The following is a 21,841-nucleotide window of genomic DNA, read 5'->3' as shown; positions in this document are numbered from 1 at the left end:
ACAGGCTTCCCAGGCAGAGCCCATCAAAGCTTCCCTCGCAGGGAAGCTAGTTAACAAGCGGTTCTAAAACCGCTTCTAAATTTAACAACAGGTTCGTGCGAACCGGCTCCAGCTCACCCCTGCCTCTTGGACCAGCTCCTGCGCTCCACTCAGGATTAAATCTAGAGTCGCCTCTCCCCTTGTGGGTTCCCGTACCAGCTGCTCCATGAAGCAGTCATTTAAAGTATCGAGAAATTTTATCTCTGCATTTCGTCCTGAAGTGAAATGTTCCCAGTCAATATGGGGATAATTGAAATCCCCCACTATTATTGGGTTCTTAATTTTGATAGCCTCTCTAATTTCCCTTAGCATTTCATCATCACTATTACTATATTACTATTACCATCATCAGGTGGTCGATAATAGATCCCTACTGTTATATTTTTACTAGAGCATGAAATTTCTATCCATAGAGACTCTATGGAACCTGTGGATTCGCTTAAGATTTTTACTTCATTTGAATCTACACTTTCTTTAACATATAGTGCCACTCCTCCCCCTGCATGGCCTGTTCTGTCCTTCCGATATATTTTGTACCCCGGAATGATTGTGTCCCATTGATTACTCTCAGTCCACCAGGTTTCTGTGATGCCTATTATATCTATATCCTCCTTTATCACAAGGCACTCTAGTTCACCCATCTTATTATTTAGACTTCTGGCATTTGTGTACAAGCACTTAAAAAACTTGTCCCTGTTTATTAGCCTGCCTTTTTCTGATGTGCCAGATTCTTTTTTATGTGACTGTTTATCATCTGATCCGGCCCTTACATTATACTTCTCATTCCTCTGCTCCTGACTATAACCTGGAGATTCTCTATCATCAGACTCTCCCCTAAGAGAAGTCTGTGTCCGATCCACACGCTCCTCTGCAGCAGTCGGCTTTCCCCCATCTCCTAGTTTAAAAACTGCTCTACAACCTTTTTAATGTTTAGTGTCAGCAGTCTGGTTCCACTTTGGTTTAGGTGGAGCCCATCTCTCCTGTATAGGCTCCTCCCATCCCAGAAGTTTCCCCAGTTCCTAATGAGCGTGAACCCCTCCTCTACACCATCGTCTCATCCACGCATTGAGACTCTGAAGCTCTGCCTGCCTACCTGGCCCTGCGCGTGGAACTGGGAGCATTTCTGAAAATGCCACCATAGAGGTCCTGGATTTCAGTCTCTTCCCTAGCAGCCTAAATTTGGCTTCCAGGACATCTCTCCTACCCTTCCCTATGTCATTGGTACCTACATGTACCACGACCACCGGCTCCTCCCCAGCACTACACATAAGTCTATCTAGATGCCTCAAGAGATCCGCAACCTTCGCACCAGGCAGGCAAGTCACCATACGGTTCTCCCGGTCATCACAGACCCAGCTATCTACATTTCTAATAATCGAATCTCCCATTACTAACACCTGCCTTTTCCTAGAAACTGGAGTTCCCTCCCCCGGAGAGGCAACCTCAGTGCGAGAGGCAACTCCAGCACCATCTGGAAGGAGGGTCCCAACTACGGGAAGGTTTCCCTCTGCTCCCATTGACTGCTCTACTTCCCTGGGCCCTTCTTCCTCCTCAACAGCACAGGAGCTGTCTAAGCGGAGGTGGGACAATTCTACAATGTCCCGGAAAGCCTCATCAACATACCTCTCTGCCTCTCTCAGCTCTTCCAGTTCCGCCACCCTGGCCTCCAAAGTCCATACATGGTCTCTGAGGGCCAGGAGCTCCTTGCACCAACTGCACACATACGCCACCCGCCCACAGGGCAGGTAATCATACATGCGACAGTCAGCGCAATAAACATGGAAGAACTTTGGTTCACTCAGCCTACAGTCACAACTTTGATTCACTTAGGCCTGGGGACACCAACATAGCCTACTAGAGAGACAAGGTGGGGGAGGGAATAGCTTTTACAGGACCAACTTCTGTTGGTAGGGTGACCAGACAGCAAATGTGAAAAATCAGGACAGGGGGTTGGGGGGGTGGAATAGGAGCCTATATAAGAAAAAGACCCCAAAATTGGGACTGTCTCTATAAAATCAGGACATCTGGTCACCCTACCTGTGGGTGAGGGGCAGGCCAAGGGGAGCCCTTCATCCGCACTCCCTCTGCTGGAGGGGCGGATTTCAGCTCATGGGAGCACAGCTGGGCTGTGTCCTGTCTGAGCGCACAGAGCGCCACAGCAGCCCCTTCAGCCTGGCCACTGGGAGATCCCCTCCCCCCACCTCCCAGCGCCCTGTCCCGCGATCCACCCCCCCACCCTGCCTCGCCGTGCGCCGTTCCAGCATCCCCCCCGCCTCGCAGTGCGCCGTTCCAGCATCCCCCCTCGTCTCCCTGTCAAAGTTCAAACAACACACACCGGGGTGGGGGAGGTAACGAGCCAATGGGAAGAAAGTCGGAAAAAAAGAGACAACCAATGAGCTGGGACGTCGGTGCGCGGAGGAGGGGCCCAATGGGCAGGCTCCAACGCGAACGTAGTGTGCCAACGTTCCAGGATCGCGCTGTGGGGGCAGCGGGGGCGCACGTGGGGAGAGACCCCGGTCTGGGCCCGCAGCGCGTCTGCCCGCCAGGGGGACTCGGGAGGCGGGGTGAGCCCGGCGGGACGTCCCCTTCCCCCACCATGGCCCTGCTGCCCCGCAGCGCGCGGGACTTCGGCTCGGCCCAGTACTGGGAGCGCTTCTTCCAGCAGCGCGGGCCGCGCGCCTTCGAGTGGTACGGCGGCTACCTGGAGCTGTGCGCGGCGCTGCACAAGTATGTGCGTCCCCGCGACAAGGTGAGCGAGGGGCGGCCGGGGGCGCCTCCGTTGGGTGGGGCCCGAGACCCGGGCCGAAGGGTAGAGCGCGTCTGCGGCTCCCCCGATTCCTGTAGGGCACGGGGCATAGGTAGGGTCAGAAGCAGCCTAGGGAAGAGCGGGTGGGTGAAGTCGCTGCCAGGCGGGGGCACTGCTAGATCGCACCGAGAGAGTGGGTGTCATGGGCTCGCTGGGAGGTTGCATCTCGGGGGGTCCTGGGTCCTGTGCCAATGTTTTTATTAGCCGCTTGGGTAACGCAGGGGAGGGCCTGCTTGTAACGTTGGTGTCTGGCGCCAGGCAAACGGGGGCAGGGGCACGGGCAGGCCAGGATTAGAATTCAGAACAACCTGAGTTTAACAGGATGGAAGTCAATAAAACACGTTTAAAGTGCCGCACTTTGGAAGGAAAAATCAAATGCACAGCTACAAAAAGGGAAATAATTAGCTGGGCAGTACAGCTGCTGGAAATGATCTGGGGTTGTAGTGGAATCGCAAATTGGGTCTGATGCAGTTGCAAAAAAGATTAATGTTATTCTGGGGCGTGTCAGCATAAGCAGTGTATGTAAGACACAGGATGTAATTGTCACACTCTGCTTGGCACTGGTGAGGCATCAACTGGAGTAGTGTGTCCAATTCTGGGTGCCACACTCTAGGAAAGATGTGGACAAACTGGAGAGAGTCCAGAGGAGAGCAACAAAAATGATAAGTTTTGAAAACTTGACCTATGAAGAAAGTTTTTTAAAAAATGGTCATGTTCAGGCTTGAGAAAAGAAGGGAGGGGGGAGAAATTTTACCATATTTGAGGACTATTATCAGGCTATTATAAAGGAGACAGGGATCAATTGTTCTCCATGCCCAGTGAAAGAATGACAACAAGTAATGACTTGATTTATAGCAAGAGAGGTTTAGGTTAGATATTAGGAAAGATTTCTAACTTTAAGGGTAGTTAAGGTCTAGAATAGGCTTTCAAGGAAGGCTGTGGAATCCCCATCATTGGAGGTTTCTAAGAACAGGTTGCACAAACACCTGTCAGGGAGTGTCGAGGTTTACTTGGTCCTGCCTCAGTGCAGGGGGCTGGACTTAATAACTTCTCAAAGTCCTTTCCAGCCCTACATTTCTATGATTCTGATTCTCTTAGGGCAGGCCCCATATGGATGTATGAAGAGGTATAGGCAGGGGCTGGGCTGGGCTGATCTCCTAGGTGCTGAGTACAGATTTCTTTGATCCACAGCCCAGTGTCACAATCGGGTGGCTCAAAGCCTAAAACATATGCAAGATCCATCCCAGAACAGGAGACTCCCAAATGCTACTTGCTTGGGTGGATGTGGATCTATGACGGCGATGGGCAAATTACACCCCGCGGGACTGTTCTCCCCGGCCCCTGAGCTCCTGGCCGTGAGGCTAGCCCCCGACCCCTTCCCTGATGTTCCCCCTCCCTCGCAGCCTCAGCTCACTGCGCCACCAGTTCAATGCTCGGGGCAGTGAGCTCCTGGGGCAGGGCAGCTGCAGATCCCGGCCTGACTGGTGCTCTGTGCTGCGCCGTGCCTGGCTGGCTCCAGCTGGGCGGTGCAGCAGCCTGTCATGGTGCAGCCGCACCGCCAGCCACTGGTGCTCCAGGCAGCGCAGTAAGGGGGCAAGGAGGGGGGTTGGATAGAGGGCAAGGGAGGCCGGGGGTGTGGATAGGGGTCGGGGGGTCAGAGGACAGGGAACAGGGTGGTTGAATGGGGGTAGGGGTTCTGGGGGCGGTCAGTGAGAAGGAGTGGTTGGATGGGGCAGAGGTCCCCAGGGGGGCAGTCAGGAATGAGAGGAGGGGTTGGATGGGGCGGCTGGGGGCAGTCAGGGGTGGGGATTCTGGGGGCAGTCAGGGGACAGGGAGAAGGGGTGGCTGGATAGGGCAGGGGTCCCGGGGAGGCAGTGAGGAAGGAGAGGGGGTGTTGGATGGGGCGGTGGGGGGCTGTTTGGGGCGGGGAGTCTGGGTGCATTCAGGGAGAAGGGGTGGTTGGATGGGGCAGAGGTCCTGGGGGCGGGCAGTCAGGAAGGAGGAGAGGGTTGGAGGGGGGGGCAGTTAGGGGCGGGGGGCCAGGGGCTGTCAGGGGACAGGGAGCAGGGGTGTGGATGGGGCAGGAGTCCCGGGGGGCCGTCAGGGGCGAGAAGCGGGGGGGTCAGATAGGGGGCAGGGGCCGGGCCACGTCTGCCTGTTTAGGGAGGCACAGCCTCCTCTAACCAGCCCTCCATACAATTTCTGAAACCGGATGTAGCCCTCAGGCCAAAAAGTTTGCCCGCCCCCGGTCTACGAGTAGGGAAGCAGCTTGGCAGCCAATCTCATGGATCCTCAGCTTATCCACTCCAGTATCTCCCCATAAGTTGTTTGTTTTGCTTAGCGCTGAGCTAATGGCCCAGCCTGGTGTTGGGAGATGGTGACCAGTAGATAAAACCAAGATCATGACCATTTGTGGTCATAAATGATCCCTCGGCACTTCTTAGAAGAAATGGGGTATGGCTCCCTTTATTCTGGCTAAAATCTAGCTCAGATAACCACATCCTGTCTCCCTGAATTCCATGTGCAGTTCAGGTTACATCCACTCGAGTTCACTGGTTGTTGTGCACTAGTCATCAGATGGTGTCTTCCACCCCGGTGCAGCTATAGTGCAGTGGTGGGGAAGGGATTCCTGCATGTGTGTGTTTAACAGGTACATGTCGAATGCCTCCTTTGTGTGTGGTGAATCCCTCTGTAGTACATTTATTGCAAGATCCCCAAGTGTTGGTTAGTGAGCATTCATGGTGGATTTGTCTCCCAGAGAATCCGTTTTGCTGATCTACATGGTGTGTGTATGTGTGTTTGGAATTGGTTGGGATAAACAGGACTGTGCTGTGTATCCACAGGGAAACTTATCTCTTTAAATTTCTCAGGTTCTTGTAGTGGGTTGTGGCAACTCGGAACTGAGCGAGCAGATGTATGACGTGGGCTACCAGGACATTGTGAACGTAGACATCAGCGAGGTTGTGATAAATCAGATGAGGGAGCGGAATGCCCACAGGAGGCCGAAGATGAGCTACCTGTGGATGGACATGCTGCAGATGGATTTCCAGGACGCCCAGTTCCAGGTGGTATTGGACAAGGGCACCCTAGATGCTATCTTGGTTGATGAAGAGGAGGCCACCCTCCAAAGGGTGGACAGGATGTTTTCTGAGATTAGCCGGGTGCTGCAGGTTGGAGGCCGCTACCTGTGTATCTCCTTGGCCCAGGCCCATGTGGTGAAGAAGGCGGTGGGCTACTTCTCCCAGGAAGGCTGGATGGTGCGTGTTCACCAGGTCTCAGGCAGTGCGGATGGAGCGGCCAAGCAGCAGTTTGTTCTGCCCGTTTTTGTCTATGTCATGACCAAGTTCAAGAAGATCCCAGATTCGGTTCTTCAGATCCTTGAGATTTACACTGAGGAGCAGGACAAGCCTGTGCGGGTGGAGAGCGCTGAGCAGCTGATCGAGGCAGTAAAGGAGAGGCAGCTGTATGCTCTGCTGCGCAGCCAGCTGAATAAAAACCCCAGCACGAGCCACGTCTCCCTGGATCTGTGTGATGCAGATGCCGGGAAACCTCGGTACACTCTGCATGTGGTGGACAGCCCCTCAGTGAAAGCCTCCCGGAACAATCACTTTGCCATCTTCATCAGTGAGTTCAGCTCCTTTGAGAGGATATTTCTCTAGCTGAGATGTTCAAAATAGGGATGAAATCTTGATCCCATTGAAGTCCATGGAAAAACTCCCATTGACTTCAGCGGGGGTCACCATTCAAGTTAAGCTCTTAAGCTTCTGGTTAGGTATAATAAGATAGGCCGGATACCCAACAACTCCCATTCATTTCCATGACAGTTGCTGGGTGTTCAGCACTAGAGATTAAGAGATTTTCCAACTGAACTTATTCTGCTGGCAAATGCCAAGTTGGTGGTATGAAATATTTCACCAAATCTATTACAGACTTGACGAAACTTTCATCAAAACACAGCCAGGTTCCCCCTCGCTCCCCCAAAGTTCTGGGGATGAGCAGCATTTCTCCAGCTCCCAGAACTGGGGGCTGGTAGGGAGGCTCAGTGATTCTCCAGCAGCTGGGCTGAGATTTCCCAAGTGAGGGCGGTCAGGAAGCCAGAAACATTTCGTTTCGTTTCAGTTCTCCTGAAATGGAATTTTTCTTTAAATTCGTTCCCGTGAAAAGTTTTCACATTTTTACAGTTCATTCCAAAGTGGGATGAATTCCCTCCACCCTCACCCCAAAAATCCAAAATTTTTTGCAGAAAGATTCCCTTTTTTTGGCGAGCTCTGCTCAGCACTTCTGAAAATCAAGTCAGTTATCAAAGATGCCTTTCAAGGCTCCTGAGCCCCTAAATTTAGATACCTCATTTCTGAAAATCTTGGTCTCCAGGAGCAAAAGAACAAAACACATTAGCTTGTCAAGGTATTGTGTGTAGACAGAGCCCAGTCACTGACCAAAGAAGCAGTGCGGTGCTGTGGCCTGATATGAAGCCTTAATCTGACATAGGGGACTGGTCATGAAGATGGGCGGTGAGACAGATCACATTTAACTGCCTCATTTTTCATCTCCAAAATGTGCCCATTGGTGTAATCTGAAGATATACTGGTAAGCACCTGGGCTTTATTGAATAAGTACTTGCGATAGTTGGATAGCCCCCTACATCAGCTCAGAGAGCAAATACACAATACAAGATACAGCTGTTAGCCAGTAGGATCTGATTCTGCCACCTTCCCAACAAGCTATTCCCAACCCCTATGAATAGCCCCATTCATTTCATTGAGGCTACTTATGGAGAAAGATACCAGCAACTGAGGCCTTGGCTACACTTGAGAGTTACAATGCTGTTGGTGGCTTTATAGCGCTGTAACTCTCTCCCCGTCCACACTGGCAAGGCACGTACAGCGCTGTATCTCCGTGGCTACAGCGCTGCTTGTACTCCACCTCTCCGAGAGGAATAAAGAGTATAGCGCTTACATTAGCTGGGGTGCCAATGTAAACGGAATAATCTTAGTACGCTGTAACTGACCTCCCGAAGCTTCCCATAATCCTTTTAAGTGAAGGTTCCGCTCTTTGTTTTGTTGTGAACTCCGGGCTCCCGGAGCTGCTTATCAAAAAAACAAACACAGCCCCTGTTTGCTGTGAACTAGCAGAGGCAGGGAGCTCCCTTTGGAATGCCCACAGCTAGTGTTTGCTTGAAGAGAGGGGGAGGGAGGGGGCTTGAGGAGAGAAGCAGCACGGGGTGCGCCGGGTCCGTTTCGGAGCCGCTGCTTATCTGGTCTGTGAGGAAAAAACCAAACAGCTGCTGTTTGCTTTCAGTGAGTGAGGGAGGGGGTCAAACTTTTTTTTTTTTTTACTCAGTTTGTTACATGTATTTAATTGCTGAAAGGAAGATGGGAACAAGCAAGTTGGATTTCTAGTAACACCATGAAAGCACCAAAGAATATTCACTTGCAAGGCGGGGCGCTGACGGTGTCGGCTCCAAAAATCCATGCTCTCTCTCCCCCATGCTCCCTGTCACACTCCACCCCACCCCCTTTTGAAAAGTAAGTTGCAGCCACTTGAACGCTGGGATAGCTGCCCATAATGCACTGCTCCCAATGCTGCTGCAGATGCTGTAAATGTGGCCACGACAGTGCGCTGGTAGCTGTCAGTGTGGCCACACCACAGCACTTTCCCTACTCAGCTGTACGAAGACAGGTTTAACTCCCAGCACTGTACAGCTGCAAGTGTAGCCATACCCTGAGAGTTCTGGTGGCAGAATCTGCCCTCTAGTAAATAGCAGATGCTGATAATGGAGCATTCATGTGTTTGTTACTAACTTTCTCTGTGATGCTCAGTCCTGTTGTTACTACCAGGTAAAAGTTAAATAGACAAATTTGCTCTGTTTTAATATCATAAATGCACTCATTGCAGTTAGACATGCATCCAACAAGAAAAGGCTATTGTATTTATAGTGTGTACAAACTGCCAGCTTCCTTAGGATCAGCAGGAGCTCTGAAGTAGCTCCTTTCTTGAATTTGAGAGCACTCCACTATTTAAAAAAAAAAACAACAACCATTTGACTGAGATTTCAGTGTATGAAATCCAGGCCTCCTTAACAGAATGCAGAAACCTCTCCTCTTCTTAGCCACACACAAAGCAGGTCACACTGGTTAGTGCATTTGTAGTATTTCTTCAGTTGCCTTCTTCCAACCTGTTACCAATAGTGGAATTAATTTTTCACATTATTAAGGCAGATTTGTCAGCTAGACAATAACAATAATAGATGGCCTGTTTGATTTTAATCCAAGGAGGCAACGTAGTCCAGTGCCCCGGGCTGAGAGTTGAGATTCCTGGAGTTTGTTCCCATCTCTGACTCATTGTGTGACCAGTTAACCACTCTGCATCTCAGCTGTCCTATTCATAAATATGGGGCAGATACTTGCTCCATTTTCCAAGTGCTTTGGAATCTTCAAATGGACGTGATCCAGAGGAGTGCTCAGTCTTCTTGTTTCATTAGCACAGACTCTAGATACACAGACCTGTAATACATTCAAGCCTTCGTGTTATGAATGCGTTGGAGGAAGGGGCATCCAAAATGGATTCAATCAAGGGGTGTATTGGCGAAGCTGCCACAGGGCTGCATCTAATTTGTCAGATCTGGAAAAGGTTGCAGTTGTTGTTGTCTTCAGTATAACAGGAGCACGCTGTTTACCAGTTCCATCTCGATCCAAGCAGCACAGACATACTGTGTTCTGGAGCTTATCTGTACTAGAGATGATGGCAGTTGCTTTGGCCGCTCCTGGCTAAAGGCTAAGATACATTGGTAGCACTGTACTTCTAGCACCATCCGTTTCTGCCACTGTGGTCTCTGCTCTCCTCACTGAGACCCCTTTCTCCAGTACCACAGGGCAGAGAGACCGAGTGGCTCTTTGGGACGGAGGCGGGTCGGAAGCAGCTGGCTGCCAGTGCAGGCTTCAGGCGGCTGATAACGGTGGCCCTGCACAGAGGTCAGCACTATGAAGGGATGGAAGGCATCCAGGCAGAGCTGTCGGGGAAGGTGATGGAGCTGGCGCCACCCGGCCTCCCGGCCCAGCAGCAGGTAAGCGCTGTTCCCAACAGCTGTGTTCAGGCATCTCCTTGGGCAGAGCTGCAAACCCAGCCTGCACCCCACACATCCATAGCCAGGCTCTAGCTCCTACTTCAGGGCCTCCTGCTGCTCTCTGTTGCCGTCGCATGTTCTCCTTTCAGCTGGAAGTGGGCTCCAATTGCAAAATTTGATCTGGTTCCAGTCAAGGGAGGGGTTCAGCTCAGGGACTTAGTTCAGCCCAGAATCTAGCTGCTGTTTTATTCTCCTCTCTGCCCCAGCTCCAGTCACTTCATTTCTTTAGGCTGTGATTTTTGGATGCCTTAATTTGAGGGCCTCAACTTCAGATACCCCAATGGGGCCTGATTTTTAGAGGGAGGGCATCTCAAGTTGGGCACCCAAAACCACTTGCCCTGTTTGCAAATATTGGCCTGAATCTCTTCTGCCTTCCTGTTTCTTTCTGCAGCTTTCTACCCACCTCGCTGAGGATTGAACCATTCAGCAACTCGTAAAACGTGTATTATTGCCGTGACTTGTTTCCTGCATCTCAGCTAATAACTAGATAACCATGGTGAAAAAACTGGCCAAACTACTATGCCACACAAACCTGTCCAGTCCTCACGCTCCCCTGCTATCCTCAGCTTCCTACAACAAATATCCTTTCAATTCCTAAGATGCATCTGGTTCAGCTTGGCTTCTTAAGAGGAGATGTAGAATGGTTTATTGTGCCTCTCAGTATTAGCAGGTCAAACAGGGATCTATCCTGGATCCAGTTCTATTCAGTGTCTTCATAAATGATTTGGATAATGGCATAGTAGACATACACTGACAACATTTTTGGATGATACCAAAAGGGGATTTTTTGCAGGTGCTTTGGAGGACAGGATTAGATTGTCAAAATGATCTTGACAAACTGGAGAAATGGTCTGAAATAAATAGGATGAAATTGAATAAGGACAAATGCAAAGTACTCCACTTGGAAGAAGAAATCAATTGCACAAATACAAAATGGGAAATGACTGCCTAGGAAGGAGTACTGCAGAAAGTGATCTGGGGGTTATAGGGAATCTCAAACTCCATATGCATCAACAATGTAACACTGTTGCAGATAAAGTGAACGTCATTTTGGGCTATGTTACTAAGGGTAGGTCTATACTTACCTGCCGGGTCGACGCGTAGAGTTCGACTTCTCGGAGTTCGAGCTATCACGTCTAATCTAGACGCGATAGTTCGAACTCCGAACACGCTCCCGTCGACTCCGGAACTCCACCACCGCGAACGGCGGTGGTGGAGTCGACGGGGGAGCCGCGGACTTCGATCCCGCGGCGTCTGGACGGGTGAGTAGTTCGAACTAAGGTAGTTCGAGTTCAGCTACGCTATTCGCGTAGCTGAACTTGTGTACCTTAGTTCGACACCCCCCCCCCCCCCCAGTGTAGACCAGGCCTAAGAGTGTTGTAAGCAAGACACAAGAAGTATGTCAAACAGGCCATCTACATAGAGCAGACAAATCTGCCTTAATAATGTGAAAGATTAATTCTACCACTACTCAGCAATGAAAAGGCCTCAATTGGAGTGTTGTGTCCAGTTCTGGGCACCATACTTCAAGATAGATGTGGACAAATTGGAGAAAGTCCAGAGAAGAGCAACAACAATCATTAAAAGTCTAGAAAACATGATCTATGAGGGAAGATTGAAAAAATGGGCATGGTTAGTCTGGAGAAGAGAAGACTGAGGAGGGACATAATAGTCTTCAAGTATGTAAAAGGTTGTTATAAAGAGGAGGGTGATAAATTGTTCTCCTTATCCACTGAGGACAGGACAAGGAGCAATGGGCTTAAAATGCAGCAAGAGAGATTTAGGTTAGGCATTAGGAAAAGCTTCCTAATTGTCAGGGTAGTTAAGCACTGAAATAAATTACCTACAGACTTACCTACAGAGGTTGTGGAATCTCCATCTTTGGAGGTTTTAAGAACAGGTTAGACTAACACCTGTCAGGGATGGTCTAGATCAGGTGGGCAAACTATAGCCTGCAGGCTCCTCTTGCCCAGCCCCTGAGCACCTGGCCCGTGAGGCTGCTCCCCCCACTCCGCCGCTGTACCCCTCTCCCGCAGCCTCAGCTCGCTGCACCGCCAACGCAATGCTCTGGGCAGCAGGGCTCTTGCAGAGCCGCGGCCTGATCCGGTGCTCTGTGCTGCGCAGTGGCATGGCTGGCTCCAGGTGGGCAGAATGACTGCCTGTCCTGGTGCTCTGGGCAGTGTGGCTGTAGCCCGCCAGCCACCAGTGCTCCAGGCAGCACGTGGATAGAGGGCAGGGGAGTTCGGGGTGGTGGTCAGGGGGCGGGGATGTGGATAGGGGATGAGGCGGTCAGAGGGCGGGGAACGGGGATTGAATGGGGGCAGTGGTCCCGGGGGAGCAGTCTGGAATGAGAGATGGGGTTGGATTGGGCAGTGGGGGGGCAGTCAGGGGCAGGGATTCCGGGGTGGTCAGGGGACAGGGAGGGGTGGATGGGGTAGGAGTCCCCGGAGGGCCATTGGGAGCGAGAAGCTGTGGGGGATCAGATAAGGGGTGGGGGCCAGGGCACGCCATAAAATTTCAGAAACCCTCAGGCCAAAAAGCTTGCCTGCCTCTGGTCTAGATAATACTTAGTCCTGTCCTAGTGCAGGGGATTGGACTAGACCTCTCAAGGTCCCTTCCAGTCCTAGAATTCTGTGACTCTGAAACTGTTCTTCTGGTCTCCTGTTAAAGGCAAAAAGTACAGGAGACCAGGCAAAACTGGATTCTATAATCTGTCTTCCTTTCAGATTTCAGTAGATGTGGGAAATCAGATTCAAATCCCCTGCAGATCTAGTTTCAGGTCTGGTTCTGAGGCAGTTGAAATTGTTCATGTCCAAGACGTTAGAATTCTCATGAGAACAACTGATTTCCTAAGAATCTTGCCAAATTGGACAACAATCTTAAAAGAGCAATTTGATTTTTTTAAAATTTATTTTAGCATCACTGAAAATCAGACCAGATCCTTGCTTTGGCCTGAAAGCCAAGCTCTGAACCCATCAGAATCTGTATCCAAACAGCAGCCCCTTGGACCATCATGCTATATGGGGCTCTGTTGAGCCGGGATGCAGTGCTATTGGCTTGGTCTTCAATCAGCCTAGACAGGGATTGCAGGTGGGAGTTTGCACAACACCGTTTAGAGCAACAAACTGCCTTGTGTTCATGGCAGTCTTGTTCTGGTGCCATTTTCCTATTGCAGTCCCTGGGCTGGTAGCTCTTCCTCTGGTTCTTTCTGTAAAGCTCTCTGGTGTCTCCTGTGTGAGTTAGTTTCCCCTATTGCTTTTCTTTCTCCCCCAGGTGCCGTTTCTCTCTGTAGGGGGGGACATCGGGGTCCGTACCATTCAGCACCAGGATACCAGCGCCATGAGTGGGGAATACCTCATTGAGGACGTAAAAGGGGACAACATGTGCTATTTCCGGCGGCTCATCTTCCTCAGCAACAGGAACGTGGTGCAGTCGGAAGCCAGGCTGCTGTCCAGTGCAGCCCCTAGAGGTGTGTAAACTTGGGCCTAGGAGTTTGGGAAAGATTATCAGGGCTTGGGCAGCACAGTAAAGGGCTGGGAAGAGTTGCAGTATACCCAGGAGCCGTTGGATGGCTCTGGGCAGCAATAAGCAGGTTGGAAAGCAGTGGGAGCACATCATGAGAATAAATGGAACAACCACATTGGGTGACATCTAGCTCATCCCAGGGGGCCACTGTGGAGAAGAAAGATTAGGGTGTATTGGTCAATCACAAGATGACTGAGCCGTCACTGTGATGCGGCTGTGAAAAAGGCTAATGTAGTCCTAGGATGCATCAGGCAAGGTAGTTCCAGTAGCTACAGGGAAGTGTTAGTACCATTATACAAGGCACTGGTGAGACCTCATCTGGAATACTGTGTGCAGTTCTGGTCTCCTGTGTTTAAGAAACATGAATTCAAACTGGAACAGGTGCAGAGAAGGGCTGCTAGGATGATCAGAGGAATGGAGAACCTACCTTACAAGAGGAGACTCAGAGAGCTCTCCCCCAAGGATATGCCCTGCTGTCCCCAGCACATATCGGGTGTGCCAGCCCCTCTGCATGTCTGCCTGGGCATCTGACTAATGTCTCTCCTGTGTTGTTCAGGCCAGAAGCAGCGAAAGAAGGACAAGAAGAAACAGAGGTCTGGTTCCACCGAGGCCCCCCCAGCATCAGCTTGCCAGGCCATTGACAGGAGTTACCTCTGCTGTGAACACCATAAGGCCATGGTTGCGGGACTGGCTCTGCTAAGAAAGCCTGAGCTCCTACCAGGTGCGAGGCCCATGAGCTAAGAGAAACGACACCTCCCCACCACCACCACCACCATAGGAGAGGGCAAGTCCCTAGTACAAGTCTTCCCTGTACTTGTACCTGGTCTAGTCAGCTCAGTGCCAGGGACAGCTAAGGGGAGGGACGAGTGTCTCCATCAGTGACCGAATGGCAGGCCGGGCCCAGGGACTCCTCTCTGGCTGCCGCTGGTGCTAGTCCATCTGTGTCCTCTCCCTATCCCAGAGGCATGGGTGAGTCTCTGGTGCTGTCTGGACACGTTGTGGATAGTGCTGTAGCCTCCCCCATCATGAAAGATGCTACAGCAATGGCACACAGTCGTTTTGGTATGGAGTGGCTGCGGAGGCTAGTGCTTAGAGCAGGAGCCTTGGACTCTGGACTCCTGGTTTCTGTTCCTGGCGCTGACACAGAGTGCTTGTAGGTTGATGTCTGTGCCCCAGCTCCCCTGTCTGTAAAGCGGCAAGGACGACACTTGCCCACGTCCTGCCGGAAGGGAGGGGAAGCTCTGCTAGCTCAAGATCACCAAGCATTTTGAGATCCTCCCATGGCAGACCCTGGAGGAGCGCCAAGCACTATTGGTCAGAGGGAAGGTTCTTGGACTGGATTTCCAGTCTCGTGGATAGGTAACTGGGGGATGTTGGGTTGGGGAAGTGCTTCTGGCTGGGCGGGGGGACTGGGTGCTAGCACTGGGGTCTCCTGGTGCTCTGGGTTAGGGTGCTCGCCGCCTGTCGCTACAGAGCTGGTTTAAAAGGCTGGCGAGGTCAGTAGGCGAAACGAGCAGCGTGGCTTCAGCGTGTTCCTAGCAGGTGTCGTGTACGTCCCAGGCCCAGCACCCAGGCCCAGTCAACCGTGGCTGCTTGGTATTGCAAAGCCAGGGGAGTTTCAGGGCCCGCTAGGTTGCATTGTCTGAGCAGAGCAGAGAGTGGTGGCCTGGTGCCTGCTGCCGTCTGCCTGGCTCTATTGCTCGCTCGCTATCCTGGGTGCTCCCTTACCTTCCCATTCAGCACCTGATGGCCTGGTAACCGGTGGGCTGCCACAGCCTCCACAAAAGGCTGCTGCTGTCTCAGGATACCAAGAGCTGAGCAAAAGCAGCTCTACCCCCAGCCAGTGAGGCAGCGACATCAACGGGAACACCAAGGTGCTGGGCAGGAGTCCCTCGACTGCCCTGAACTTCCCTGACGTGTACGTCCCTGTTACACAGGTAGCTTCTGTAGGAGCTGAGTTGCCGGTGGCTTGAATTTCCCTGGACTGTCGCCCGCAGTTGATCAGCTTCGTTCTCACCCTGAAACAGAGGGAAAAGGGGTGAGGGGCCTGGTTTCTGGACTCCACGGGGACCCCAGTGTGCAGCTGGAAGGCCATATGTGAGCTGTGTTAAAATGAAAACGTCCCTCTGAAAGCTTTCTAGCTAAATCAACTCAAGGAGGAGAGGGAGCAGGCGGGGAGGAGATGGGTCCAGAGCAGCAGAGAGCGAACTGAATCCAGCTGCAGGAGGGAAGGGGTTAAAGATGTGTTTAGATAGTGGGGACCCAGGGACTGCATAGTTGAAGAGGAAGCCGCTTCCGTGCCCAAGCTCTACCCCAGCAGGGACCCTGTTGCCTAGCCGAAGCCAGATGCAGTGGTGGGTGGAATGTGAGCATAGTGTTCTCCCACGCTGGTCTGGAGGGGACAGCGTGGAGCATGGAGGGTTCAGGTTGCCATGGAGGTTAATTTCCCGGCTTGCTTCCCGCTTGCAGGAGCCCAGCTCTCGGTGCTGGTGATTGGGCTGGGCGGAGGCAGCCTGCCTCTCTTCATCCACGACTATTTCTGCCAGTCCCACGTTGAGGCGGTTGAAATCGACCCCTCCATGCTGGAGGTGGCTACCCGGTGGTTCGGCTTTTCCCAAGGCGACAGGATGAAGGTTCACATCTCGGACGGTCTGGACTACGTGGCTGAGCTGGCAGCAGCAGCAGGTAATGGACAAGGGTCCCTGCAGACTGATGCGCCCCTGAGGACCCCCATCCCGCCTCCCCATTCTTGAATGCTGTAAGAGGATGGTATCGGTTCCACGCCTGTAGCTGCTAGCCAGGGTCACCGCAGAGCAGTGCTGAGCACTCCCTTTGCTTCTTGACCCTGGGCACTTAGTGCAGCAACCTCAATGCCTATCTTTCAAGCTCCTTGTGGTTGTTTAGCCTTGTACCCCATAGGGATGGGGCAAGGGGATGGGGGGACTCACTGTTCCAGAGAGCCCACTAAGGCAGTGCCCAGGGGTGGTGAGAAGAGAGATCTGATGATGTGTTACCTCAGTGGACAACTCTGACTCCTACCTTCCCCATTTCCCCACCCAATTGTGTCTTCTGCTGAGAGGTTCTCTTCCATTCTGAGCCACACCACCTCTCTCTCCTCTGCCCAGTTCCTCCACACTAGCCCATCACTGCTTTACCATCAGCCATTTAATTTGTATGTAACACACACGTGAGCTGAGGTGCCATTAGCAAGGTATGGCAGGATATCTGATTCTCTTCCACCTGCAGCCATTAGCATCATGCGCAATGACCTTTTCAGCTCTCCTAAGCTAAGCAGAGTCATCCTTTGCTGGTACGTGGATGGGAGACATCCAAAGAGAACCCAAATGCTAAAGAAAGTGGTGGTGTTGCATCATTGGTTGCATTCTTTCCCCAATCCCTACTGAATTAATGCCACAGCCTGGCATTGGGGGGTCACTGTGCTGCAGGAGGGCTCATCTTTCTGGCAAGATGTCAAATGGGCGGCGTGATCACTTGTGATCATTTAAAGATCTCCTGGTCTAGTGCCAAATTCCAGTCTGGCTGCCTGTAGTTCCAATGTGACACAATGTTCTTTGCTTTCTCTGTTAAGTGTTGAGCAGCTGCCACGCCCACTCCAGAGGTGGCTGCATTTCTGTGGAAGGGGAGAAGACTCCTGCAAGTGTCATTCATAAAGCCTTGGATGGAAGCTGCTGTGCAAATGGCAGAAGAATCTCTTTTAACCTTCCAGCTTTTATCTCAGCCACTCGCCCAATGACTATGGCAGTAAGCAGTGCTTGGCTCATCCCACACTATTGCTGCCTTGCTCTTTGGATGCTAACTGGGCTGTTCTCCTTCCACAGCTCCAGCCCAGTACGATGTTGTCATGTTCGATGTAGACAGCAAGGATCCCACGCTGGGAATGAGCTGCCCGCCTCCAGCTTTTGTGGAAACGTCCTTCCTGCAGAAGGTTAGAACCATCCTGGCACCGGAAGGTACGGAAAGGCTGTCCGACAGCCTCGTGTGTGCGCAGATGCTGCGCTACGGCTCCTGCATCCCAAACGGCTGTCTCCAGGTGTCAGCATCCTCTTAGAGCAAGCGTGACCCTAGTGGTGAAAGCTGGGCGCTGGGTGGCAGGATCCCTGGGTTCTGTGCCTGGAGCAGCCTCTGTGACTCGGCTCCGCTCTTTAAAACAGAGCGAATAATGCCCATCTGATGGGAAGCTCAATGGTATAACGTTGATGAGGCAGATGGAGCCGCTTAATGGATGTACAGGGTGGTGTGGGTCAGATTGCAATACCCTCCCCTAGGATGACTAGCACCTTGCTCCATGAGCAGGCCTGCTGATACCAGTGGGTCTGCTCATGGAAGAAGGGGCAATGAGGGATGGTAGGCTGGCCCTTTGTATGCTCAGTGATTCGCTGGCATTAGTGACAGCAACGGGACCCCTCTGCTAGACACTGGAATCAGCTGCTAACTAGCTGCAGGCCCATGGCTGCTTTGCAGGGGCCTCTCTTCGTTTGCGCTGTGTGCCAATACTTTCACCAGGTGGCCTTCGGTGCTGGTGCTCTCAAGCTTTACCCAGACAAGGGCCATGGCGCCACCTTGCTGTTAATTCAGGAGTTGCACCAAATGGGCATAATGGAGCAGACTGAGGCTGCAAGCCTGGCTGTGCTGCGGTGAGACCATGGGTTCCAGCATGCTTCACTACTTGGCTCCAGTTGGAACTCAGTCTGCTGGGATCAGTAGTCCCCCAGCAGCGCCTCTATTGGTGTGGAGGGTGGGGAGTAGAGTGGGGCAGGTTGCCTCTGACCACTCCAGTTCCAAACGTGCCTGTGCTTTTGGGTCTCTTTCCCCTTGCTCCAGGCGTTTTTGTGCTCAATCTGGTGTGCCGAGACACTCTGCTCAAAGACTCAGTTCTGGCTGCCCTCAAGGAGGTCTTCCCTCTGCTGTACGCCCGGAAGATCGAGGGGGAAGTCAACGAAATCCTGTTCTGCCAGCAGTACCCTGAGGGGAAGCTGGCTGCCCCGGAGCTCCTGGAGACAGCTAGGACTCTGGAGAGGATGCTGAGGAGGCCCGGCCAAGCATGGGATAGCTCCTACGTTCTGTCGGACATGCTGAAGGCAGTGGAGATTGTGTGAGAGAGACATTCTGCCTCGTCTGGGTTACCGCCTGTGCTCTCGGTTTGGAGAGAGGAGCTGAAGGCGGTTGTGCCGGCTGACTGTAAACACTGCGAGTGAAGAGCGGCGCCCTCCAACGCCTCACATATGCGCTCCTCCTGGCTGCTAGGGCCGGAATGGTGCATCTCAAGCAGCCTGTCCAAGGGAAGGCAGGATCCTGGGAGGGAAAGCCTCCCTCTGGGGAAAAAAGAGAGGCTGCCAGCCATAGTGAAAGGACTGGAGTGACCCCTGCGCTCCCCAAAAGGTCTCAAGGCAGCAGCCAATGGTGTGAGAAGTTCTGTTCCTTCTCCGAGTGGCTGTGAGCCAGCTGATTAGGGGAGTGGGGCCTGGTCTAGCTCTGCTCCTTATTGCTGTGGAGGCCAGTCCCCTGGGCACCAGCACTGGGTGTTCGCTGCGGGAGCCTCCCCCACTCTCTGCTTTTAAAATAAAGGTCTTTTTCCTTGGCAGATGTAGAATTGGGGACGCAGGGCCTTGGGTGTGGAGTGGGAGGCCAGCATGAAGGGTGGGAGCATGAGGGCCGAAGCTGGAAGGCTTGGGAAAAGTGAGGAAGTCCATTTTACAACAGGGGGCTGCCTGGGTCTGTCTCTGACCCCAAATCCCACCCGTCTCCTGTGTCTCCACCTAACTCACCCATGTGCAGTCTTGTCACTAGCCCTGCCTGCTAGTGCTCACCCCAGCTCTCCCTTCAGCTGCCCCACGCTCCCCACAATTTTCTCTGACCCTAGGTGAATAGGTGGTATCTGAGCAAGAGGTAGGCCCTGCTCTGAGCTCCTCAGGCCTGCATGGTTCTCTCGCTGAAGTCAGAGGGAGTCCCTGCTCTGTAAGGACATTAGAATGGGGTCTTGGGTGGATCTGTTTGTACTACCATGGCTGCATCCCTAAAGTGGTGGACATCTGATGTGTGTTTAAAAATGCTCTCAGCCAGCACCAGTATGTCCTCCTGTGTCTTCCAGGAAGAACATAGACTTTTTGACAGTCTGAGGATCAGTGTCATACTGCAGCTACATCTGGGCTAGAACACAGCTAGGTTGAACAGTCCACAGCAACCTTAATGGTGTTTTGTATGATGAGACATGAAGGAGAACTCAGGGTGCTGAACTAGGCTGGCCTGAATGTAAACACCTGCCTTGTCACGTCAGCCCACGCTGGCTCTTCCTCCTAGTAAGTGCTCAATGATGGTCATTTGTCTGAGCACTCAGGGCTTTGTCTTTGCATCTCTCCTAAAACTTAGCCCTTCTTCCAGCACAGCAGCTGGCTCAGTGCAGCTGTTGCAGGAGGGATGTCACTGCCTGAATGAGCACAATGCTTCCTGCTGCACCAGTGCTATGCCTGGGCATGTATCCTATCCAGGTGTGAAACAGACCCAGCACTGCTGGCTCTGGGAGATCTTCCCAGGTCAAAGCCTGAGGGGCTGGGGCTGGGGCTGGGACTGCAGGCAGATGTGACTCGGAAGGGGAAATCATGTCCCTGTAGCCCCGAGAAACAGACACAACAAAACTAATTTCCCTTCGTACTAAAGACAAAACTCAAATACCACCAACTGGCCAGGCCCAGGGACCTGCAAGCCCTACCCCAGCATGCTGCACTGTGGGTCAGCTCTCTGGTCCACCTTAAGGCACCCCTCAGAAGGAGGTAGGTGCCTGATGAAGGATCTCCAGGCTACAACTACCACCTAACCCCTGGACCCACATCAGCCCAGCACCCAGTCATTCCTCTGCGATTGCTGCCGGTGCCCTTGGCACTCACTCCCATGGCCTGTCAGCCCCTTCCTGCCAGCACCAATACTGCCTCCCACTTGGGCTGTTCCTACCCATCCTAGGCCCCAAGCTGGGATGCCAGGTGTGATCAGTTAAGGTCTTGGCACCAGCCCAAAGGCCATTTTGCATAGACCTCTCATAGAATCAGGTGCCATCCGCCACTTCTGCCCTAGGCCTCTGGAGCTTTCACCTCTATGGGAAAGGAGGGTATCTAACCACTAGCCCTGAGACTGACCCCTCTGGGTTAATACTGGAGGAGTGTTGGGGTGCTGGCCTGACCCCTGCAGAAGTGGGGCAGTGGCCTCTCCAGCAGAAGGGCTGGGCTTCAGGGAAGCAGAAGTGAACTCTCTGGGGAACAGCTGATGGAAGTGGGGGGAGGGGACGTCAGAAGTGTGCCAGGAGGGTTAACAACAGGTGCAGCAGAGTCCCTTTGAATCGTTCCCCTGCAATATCCATCCCCGGACATGCTAGTTACAGAAATCCCACATCCTCTGCCCCAAAAGGAGCCCTGTAGTCCAGTTTGCCGGTTTTACCTCAAACCTCTGCTCCTGTATAACACACAGCACTTGGGAGTTAATAGAAACGAGAGTGTGCTGGAAACAAATGGTTACAATACAAACCAAAACAGGCAAATCTGGGTTTACACTTATCAATAGTTCCCTTTCCTATCTAAAAAAGTAGGTTCTTCCCTCCCCCACCCTAAAGCACACTCTCAATATCCATTATTCCTTAACTATTACCCATACAGACACCTCTCAATGATTATGAATCTTGACAAGTTACGAGCTTTCTGTAGCTACCTGACTTGTTACACTTTATGGATAAATATTCTGTAAGACATGTTTGATGTAGTGAGTTTGTCAGGTCTCAGGTGAGGCTTGTTTGCAAAGAACAGGACCCTTTGTGAAGAAGCCTCTGTTACAGTGACCCTGGCCTTTTGCCTAAGCATGGGCTGTTCAAATCTCTGTTCTGCACCTCTCTTGTGGGACCTGGCCTCTACCATCCAGGGGGATTTTTTTTATTCTTGAGGGAGGAAACCAGCTGCCTGAAAGCTGCCTTTGTTCCACTCTAACTGCCCGTGTGTCCCAGCAGCTCTCTGCCAGTGACACTGGTGTGGGACAGACTAGACATGGGAACATGGCAGTGAAAAGCTCTGCAGCCCATGGGCAACTCCGGAGGCAGGCACTCCCCCATCCAAGGCACTCTGGAATATTTCCCCGATATTCTTTGGACTTTTTACAAACCTGTGCTTGTGAGAGGCATTGAATTAGCCCATAGTGGGGCTTTGACCACTCTGCCTTTCCCATGTTGCTAAAGGGGAAGGACATCTTGGCTAGAGATGGGGGGGGGGGGGGGGTTCCAGCATAGCAAAGGTTGGAAAAAGCTGAGAACTGAAGGATTATTTATTATTGAGCTGTAAGGGGATCAGCCAAGG

General features: G+C 52.3%; 1 protein-coding gene across 1 annotated transcript; it reads left to right on the top strand.

Annotated features, from left to right (window-relative positions):
• Positions 1-2,401: 2,401 nt before the first annotated feature.
• EEF1AKNMT (eEF1A lysine and N-terminal methyltransferase) lies at positions 2,402-21,434 on the top strand. Its single transcript, XM_039485860.1, has 8 exons — positions 2,402-2,788; positions 5,716-6,469; positions 9,709-9,908; positions 13,242-13,437; positions 14,050-14,214; positions 15,963-16,178; positions 17,333-17,464; positions 18,336-21,434. The coding sequence occupies exons 1-8, from the start codon at positions 2,432-2,434 to the stop codon at positions 18,608-18,610; spliced, it is 2,295 nt and encodes a 764-aa protein (XP_039341794.1). The 5' UTR covers positions 2,402-2,431; the 3' UTR covers positions 18,611-21,434.
• Positions 21,435-21,841: the final 407 nt, after the last annotated feature.

Source organism: Mauremys reevesii, linkage group 8 (assembly GCF_016161935.1).
Source record: "Mauremys reevesii isolate NIE-2019 linkage group 8, ASM1616193v1, whole genome shotgun sequence".
Classification (NCBI taxonomy): domain Eukaryota; kingdom Metazoa; phylum Chordata; order Testudines; family Geoemydidae; genus Mauremys; species Mauremys reevesii.
This window is presented reverse-complemented; position numbering and strand designations above follow the sequence as displayed.